Genomic DNA, 8183 nt, shown 5'->3' on the forward strand with positions numbered 1-8183 from the left:
CTGTCAAATGTGGAAATCATGAAGTTTAACGGTAACCCTTTACACTATCATGAGTTCATGGCATGTTTTGATAATTTGATAGGCTCGTCTACACTAGACAGAGGGACAAAGCTCATGAAGTTGTATCAGTGCTGTGAAGGGGATGTAAAGAACATCATACAGTGTTGTATGGTAATGGATCCAGTGCTAGGATATCAACGCGCCAGAGAATTACTGAGAGAACGCTTTGGCAGTAGATTTAAGATAGGAGAAGCATGGATTGAACAGATAACTAATGGTTCAGCACTTCATGCAAATGATAGAACTGGACTACGCAAGTTTGCTGACGAATTACAGGTATGTCTTGAGACTCTTAAGGCATTGAATCTGACAAAGGAAATCAGCAGTAACAGAGAGCTGGTCAAACTGGCAGAAAGACTACCATTTCATCTCAAAGCTAGATGGTTGAAAGTAGTGAGAGACATTAGGCAAAGAGGTCGATCTCCAGATATCACTGACATGGTGAAGTTTGTATCTGATGCCGCCGAAGAAGTTAACGATCCAGTCTTCGGTGAGCTGACTGCGACTTCTCCAAGATCAGCATCTAAACCAAGCTTCAACAAGCAACATTCAAAGAGCAGCTACTCTACAGCAGTCACTGATAATTCAAGCTTTCCTAAGCCCAAGAAGTGCTTCAAGTGTTATCAAGACCATACCTTGTTTGGTTGTGACAGCTTTAAGTCCATGACACCTGATGAGAGATTTAAATTTGCACAAGAGAACAGACTATGTTTCAATTGCTTGCAACACGGTCACACCAGCAGATTTTGCAAGTTGAACAGAACATGCTCAGTTCCAGGATGTCAGAGAAAACATACAAAGTTCCTCCACTTATTTCGGGAAAGCTCATCACCTGTAAGAGGTACTCCGCATCAAGAGATAGAGAATAAAGCTCGACCAAATAAACATTTGAGATCTTCTTCCACTCAAACGCCATTTGATGAAATCCAAACAGCACAGAATAGCTTCATCAAGAAATCGGTCACGGGGGCCGGTAGGTGTGTACTCCCCATTGTACCAGTGAGGGTGAGAGCTTGTGGCGAGGGTAATGCTGTTGAAACCTATGCACTCCTGGACAGTGGTTCTACTAGCACCTTTTGTACAGCATCCTTAGCTAGGCAGCTTCATGCAGTGGAAAGGAAACAAAGTCTCAATCTGACAACACTGGAAAGGTCTAACAACATGGTAGATACATCGGTCGTGAGCCTAATAGTAGATACTGGTCCAGATACAGAGATTGTGAAGCTACCATGTGTTTATACTAGAGAGTCCATAAACATTCATGATTCCCATATTGCTAAAGTAGATGATGTGACAGGATGGCACCACCTAGATGGAATCAACGTCCCTATCGTCACACAACATGAAGTTGGACTTTTGATCGGGCAAGATGTTCCCGGAGCATTGATTCCCATGGAGGTTAGAGCAGCCGATGATGGCCCATACGCCATAAGAACCAAATTAGGATGGGCCGTGAGTGGTCCTGTTCAGTCTAAGGTGCTACATAACATACATAAAGCTTCTGCTAGCTTTATTGATAGTAATAGCGAGCTTGAAGATCAACTTCAAAGATTCTGGAAAATTGAAGGCACAATCATTCTTCAGAGGGACAAGGATATGTCTTTGAACGACAGAAAGGTGTTGAAATTCTGGGAGAATAGTATTGAAAGAGATAATGGTCATTATCAATTGCCAATACCGTTCAAGGAAAGGCCACCAAATCTGGCTCCTTGGCGGGGAATCGAACCCCGGTCTTCCGCGTGACAGGCGGAGATACTTACCACTATACTACCAAGGAGCCAGATTTGGATGCCTTTGCCTGGATCCTTCGAGTGAGACAACACTTGTTGAACAAGACGAAAGGACAAACATGTGATGAAAGGAGCTCACTTGATGCTAGCGATATGAGTAAAGCTGAAGAGGCTATTGTGAGGTACATCCAACAACAGACATATTCCAAGGAATACAAGGCCTTACAGCAAAGCACGGCTGTGCAGGGAGATGCAGCAATTCAAGTAGCCAATTCCAGTCCGCTTTCCAAATTGAATGTCCAGTTTACAGACGGAGGCCTAATATGTGTTGGAGGAAGGCTTCAAAATTCGCCTCTGGACGAGCAGACAAAACATCCAGTTATCCTGCCACCAAAGCATCATGTTGTGAAACTCTTGATACAACATTATCACTCCTTGTCCGGGCACTCAGGAAAGGAACACGTGCTTTCGCTGCTGAGGGAAAGGTACTGGATACTCAAGGGAAGGCAAGCAGTACGGCAAGTATTACACAACTGCTTTACATGTAGAAGACTACGTGCCAGTCCAGTGGAACAGAAAATGGCTGATTTGCCATCAGATAGAGTGTTACCTAGCAAACCTCCCTTCAGCTACGTTGGAGTCGATGTATTTGGACCATACATGATAAAGCAAGGAAGAAATTTGGTAAAAAGATATGGATGTATCTTTACCTGTTTGATTATTAGAGCTGTTCACATAGAAGTACTACATTCATTAGAGACAGATTCATTTTTGAATGCACTCAACAGATTTATTTCCCGCCGTGGTCAACCAGAGATTATCAGGTCGGACAATGGCACCAACTTTGTGGGTGCTGAACGTGAATTGAGAGAAGGACTGAAGCGGTGGAACCAACAAAGAATCCAGGGTCGCCTACTTCAAGAAGGAATAGACTGGAAGTTTAACCCACCCACTGCTTCTCATATGGGTGGAGCTTGGGAAAGACAAATTAGAACGACAAAGAAGGTCTTGAGTGCCGTGGTCAAACAGCAGACACTTACCGATGAAGGTTTATTGACTCTTATGTGTCTGGTAGAGTCAATTGTAAATGGACGTCCAGTAACCACTGTCTCCGACGATGCCCGAGATGCTGAGCCCCTTACACCCAACCATTTGTTGCTCCTGAGGTCAAATAATCCCCTTCCGCCTGATGTATTTCAGAAGCAGGACTTGTATGGACGTCGGCGCTGGAAACAAATCCAATACTTAGCAGATGTTTTCTGGCGGCGGTGGGTAAAGGAGTATTTGCCTACCCTACAGCAACGTCAAAAGTGGCAAAAACCAACAAGAAATCTGGTTGAAGGTGATATTGTATTGATAATGGATGATCAACCTAGGAACAAGTGGCTAATGGGAAGGGTGACAGAGACCTTCCCTGGTAAGGACAAGCTCGTCAGATCTGTAAAGGTAAAGCACAGCAGTGGGACCCTAGAACGACCTGTTCAAAAATTATGCCTTTTGGAGGCAACCGGATTAAATGTTTAAGCGAGAGAGTTAAAATCGCAGTGTCTAAACTCCCATTTCCCTGGTCTAAGTGCATTTAACAAGCAATTTGTGCGGAATATGGATTTGATAAAAGGATAAGGAGTAAATTCATATCTGAGATTTATTTGTCAAATCTGTTTAAAATTTTCTTTATATTGAACTTGCTCTTATAGAACAATACAAGAAGATTAGTGTGGTACCAGGTCAATTGAAATTGATAATTTGATAGCACAGCAAAAGCAGGAACTGCTAATCAAGGAAAAGGAATTTGCATCAGTTATCAAGAATTGTTTTTGAAATGCTCAAAGGAATGTTCAAAATTTTGAAACCAATCATTCTCATTGTTTCGAGATGAATGACTGTTAGAGTGGAGGACATTTTCAAGCAGTTTATCACGACGACATTCAGCCAAGCAGCAAATCATTCTTAAAGAATGGAAAGTTTAGAAACATTCAAGACTTGAAACAAGACTATAATGAATCATGAGTTACAACATGAACAGTTTGAAATTGACGACAACATGAAGAACTTTGAATTTCAAGATGATGGACATAATAAGTTCCGAAATTCATTAAAACGTTTATTAAATTGTGGATTGAAGAAAGACTATATAAAAGGGATATTTCAACTTGATAAGAGACTAGTTAATCTAGTAAATGTATCTCATCCTCAGGATGTATTTTTTGTGTATTTTGTGATCTAAAAGGCATATTTGATGATCACAGTTGATAAAGTATGTTATTCAAACAAGACTATTCTTACAAAGGTGTCAGATTTGATGCAGAGAGTTTGATATTGTCATTGCTGATTAAGAGGACACAAAAAACAGGTTCACTTTTGAGTTTAAACACCTACTCAATTCAAGTGTTTTTGCAAGAAAAGAATAGTTGGAAATATTCAAAGAGTTGTAAGGATTGAAGATACATAACGTTAGATTTATACTTTGTGTATATACTGTATGCTCAGCTAGAATTTGAATTTAATCTGTGAAGACCCAGAAAATGATATGATATTGTGTAATAGGGAACACAATGTTTGTAAAAATAATAGGACATAGATGTTAATTTATGTTTTAAAGGGACAATGTTTTATAGATGATTGCAGGAAAAAGGCAATTCATTATTTTCTTGAGCAAAACTGAATGTCTCTAGGTCACAAGCATTTAAAGTTTATATCAAATTATTTTCTAGACTGCCATATTGGAAAGGGTTGTCGATTTCAATTGTCAAAGCCAATTATGTGTACTAAAGCAAATAGTGCATGTTATTATTTATATACAGGTACATGCAATTTAAAGGTATTTGGAGTTCAGTGTATTCTTGTTTACCAGTCAGTTCAAATGATTAAAGGGAAGCAAGATACAGTGTAAATTTTAATCGTGAAAGAAAAAAATTGATAAATGCTCCGTTGTGTCTATGCATTTAAGGGGCCGGAGTGTAAGATTTAGAAAGTGTATTTTTTCTTTGAAATATTTAACATGACGTCAGAGACGTTAATTGAGTTGTAGCATCATTTATCTGGGTCGATAGAGGGCGTTGGAAATTTGCCTTGCCAAGATCAACAAAGATTTAAAGTTCAGCCCGTCGTGACTTTACAGTAGAATTCAAGATAATCGGTTCAAGTCCAATGTTGTAAGTAAAAGGACCTTTATATTTCCGTAATGTAATGTTTAACTGAATATATGGAACCAAAATTAACTTGAGACGATAATTAATTTGTTGTTAATTTAGCTCATAACTTTGGTGAAAGTGTTTGGAGTTTACGTATAGAATACACGTGTGATAAACGTATATTGACATTGTACATTGATAGGTACTTGGACATGCACATGAAGAGTGTTGCGTAATAGCATATCGGTACGGTACTGTGTGGTAATCTCGCACACAGTGCATAGTAGGCTATTCATGTTCAGAGTTGTAAACGAAATGGAATGTCAAATAAACAAATGTTGTTCTTTGTTAGCTACATTTGGTTCTAGTTGTTGAAAAGGATACAGTATATGTATGAGTTTGGAAATAAGGCATTAAAGCCAGTTTTTGGTGCATTTTAAAGCCCTGATAATTACAAATAACACATACAGTGAAGGTGAAATAAAAGCCTAGTTATTGGTTTGAGTAAAGTTATTGCTAGTCAATAATGCCTCAGAGTATATAGTTTAGAGGCAAGGTAATATTTAAGTATCGTAGTTGATATAAAGGACAAATGAGACAAAGTAAAGGTTTTGTTTATTTAACCGCATATAGCAAAGGTTATTCAAGGTCATTTGAATACATTGACAGAATTTGATAGGTAAATTTGTTACAGGAAACCAGAATATTTATTTAATGCAAGATTCAAACGTCACAAATAATTTGTGCAATACATAGACTATTTATTTTATCTCATGCAAGTACATAAATGTAACTGCATATACAGATGCTTATTATTGTTTGTTTATATTTTTATGCTACAGATTGAACATGCTCGATGGTATGCTCGATGGTATGCTCGATGGTATGCCCAGATTGTATACTTGATGCATCGTATGATAACTGGAAATTCCGCGTCACCGAGTCTTTTGTTTGAGTACTGTCTACTGTCAAGTCACTAGTAGTTATAAGTCACAGGAATGTTGTCCTTTCCCATGCCATGCTTACCACTGCAGCATGCCAACATTGAAGCAATAGCAGTTCTAAACTTCGGATATCGTATGGTATAAATTATAGGATTAGCACAAGAATTAACGAAAGCTAGAAGCACGGTGTACGAATATGCCTGGCTTTCGAGATGCGAATGGTCAATTATTCCTAAATTGAAAAGCAAGACGAATATCTGATCAGGAGCCCAGCAAACAAGAAATGTCATAAAGATTATCAAAAGTGAATTCATGTTTCTTTTTTTTGCTACGACCAACTTTGCAGACAGCCCAAAAGTCTGCGTTCCTGATTGGCTGGTCTGTTTATCGAAACGCAGAAGTTCGCGGTTGAGTGTGCGCGACGCAAAGACGTGCGTGATCACCATAATGGTAGACGGTGTTATGAATTCGATCACGAAGACGATCACGCCATAAAACATCTTTCCCGCCAAGTCCCGACGGTGGTATCTAAAGACGCAATGATGCGACACTCTATCGACATACTCCACAAAAAGTGGGTTAATATTGAGGAGAAAAGCCAGGATCCATATGGTCACTATCAAACCTCTTATGCGTTTCCTCGTCACCGCTCGTCTGTGAAAGAAAGGGTGTGATATCGCCAAGTATCTTTCGATCGAAATTGCAGTCATCGTGAGTATCGAGGCGACGACAGATGTCCACATGAAGATGTGAGATGTGACAACCTTGCAGTAGAATTCGCCAAGAATCGTGTCAGGTACGGAGCTGGCGTAAGGGTGAGGTACAATCAGAATGGATGTCAAGAGGTCGGCAACTGCCAGAGCACGCACCAAGGCATCCGTTGGTGACTTCATCTTCGCTTTCCATCTGCTCGTCGCTAATAAGACACAGGTGTTTCCTACGACACCTAGGATGGCAGCGATCACCTGGAAGAAGATGAAAGCTGACATTGCAGGAGGGTCAAATACCCACCCGACACTGTCTTGGTGATTATCATCGTTGCTTGTTACCTCTCCAGTCACAGTCCTGATGGCCCTTGTCGGCAAATATGTAACGTTAGCAGACCAGTCGGTGAAAGTTTGTTCCGTGCCGCTGTTGGTGACTTTGTTTGTGACGGTATCCATCAGATCGGTTACCATGTATAGGCCTACTATGACAAACCCAATTGGCTGTGTCAGGTAAGAGAGATAGTACTACTTGCCGATAATGTCTTCAAATGGCGACGTACCAAACGTTTCAAGATGATGATCGCTTCCCGGAAAGCTTCTAAACTTTGGTCTGGTCTGGGTGATCAGGACGATGTGAAATTTTAGCCATATTCTGATATTTTGAAGACTGTCTGTATCGAGAGAGGTAGAAAAGTCAGTCGAGGAGTATAATTAACATCATAGGCCTAACCACCAGAGTAACCAAATACAGTTACCAAAATCGACAATCCTCGGCCGGGTGTTTGAGAGGTCAATTTTTGTAGCTTCCCTTAAAAAGACAAAATCAAAACCAGTCAGTGATAGTAGCATATGGGTAATCTTAAAAGTATCTGTTTCAAAATCCCATTGGTAGAGGGAAAAAAATCATAATTAATGTCCATCCTTAAAGGAAATCAATTTAAGAATAGAATATATTAAAATATTTTTTCGTGATAGGAAACACATGCCCTATAATTATGTTTAATGTCAAGGACACCCGAGTAGCGAATCGGATTAAGATAGAACTATGATAAGATTATGATTTCTTTAAATCATTATTTCGCATTTTGTCTAATCTTTTTACGCATAAGTTGTCGAACACAACAGATTCCAAGGTCAAGTCTGTATTTGATAGATCAATAAAAACACTTAAGAAAAAAAAGCCCTATTGACGGAGCAGGGAGAGCTGTCCTATCGTATTTTCTGCCTGGGGTGCTTAAGGTTTACTGCTTGAGCGGGGAAAGCCGATAGCTCTCGAAAACTTACCTTTTAGCGACTAATCCGGATGTTCACAGTAATCATGAATGATTTTCAGTTCACTCCTGCTATCGAATGCCACCGATGTCTTCACAAGCTAATTTAACACCGGCTCCATGATCATACATACTCCATACATCAAATGTAGTCAAACCCTGGCGGATGTTCTTAAAGCCTCCACCTTGTCACCATTTAAGGTAAAGATCCGTTCAAGGAGCTAATCATTGATACATACAGAGAAATTCGAAGGCATTATCCTGGTTTAAGTCACCACTCCATTCACTGCTGTTCATTTCGTCAGCGGTGGTGACTTCTTTCATCTCGATCCCATTG

General features: G+C 39.8%; 2 protein-coding genes and 1 non-coding gene across 3 annotated transcripts; 1 reads left to right on the forward strand and 2 right to left on the reverse strand.

Moving 5' to 3' along the window:
* Positions 1 to 1765: 1765 nt before the first annotated feature.
* TRNAD-GUC (transfer RNA aspartic acid (anticodon GUC)) lies at positions 1766 to 1837 on the reverse strand. The gene has a single exon. It is a non-coding gene; the product is annotated as a tRNA-Asp (tRNA).
* Positions 1838 to 1943: 106 nt separating this feature from the next.
* On the forward strand, positions 1944 to 3314 carry LOC135156448 (uncharacterized). The gene has a single exon (XM_064108953.1). It carries the CDS (start codon positions 1944 to 1946, stop codon positions 3312 to 3314), a length of 1371 nt encoding a protein of 456 aa, XP_063965023.1.
* Positions 3315 to 5900: 2586 nt separating this feature from the next.
* LOC129274568 (5-hydroxytryptamine receptor-like) lies at positions 5901 to 8183 on the reverse strand. The gene is made up of 2 exons (XM_054911355.2): positions 7860 to 8183; positions 5901 to 7246 (listed from the first exon to the last, which is right to left on the reverse strand). Exon 2 carries the CDS (start codon positions 7044 to 7046, stop codon positions 5901 to 5903), a length of 1146 nt encoding a protein of 381 aa, XP_054767330.2. The 5' UTR covers positions 7047 to 7246; positions 7860 to 8183.

This window comes from Lytechinus pictus, chromosome 13 (assembly GCF_037042905.1).
Source record: "Lytechinus pictus isolate F3 Inbred chromosome 13, Lp3.0, whole genome shotgun sequence".
Taxonomy (NCBI): Eukaryota; Metazoa; Echinodermata; class Echinoidea; order Temnopleuroida; family Toxopneustidae; genus Lytechinus; species Lytechinus pictus.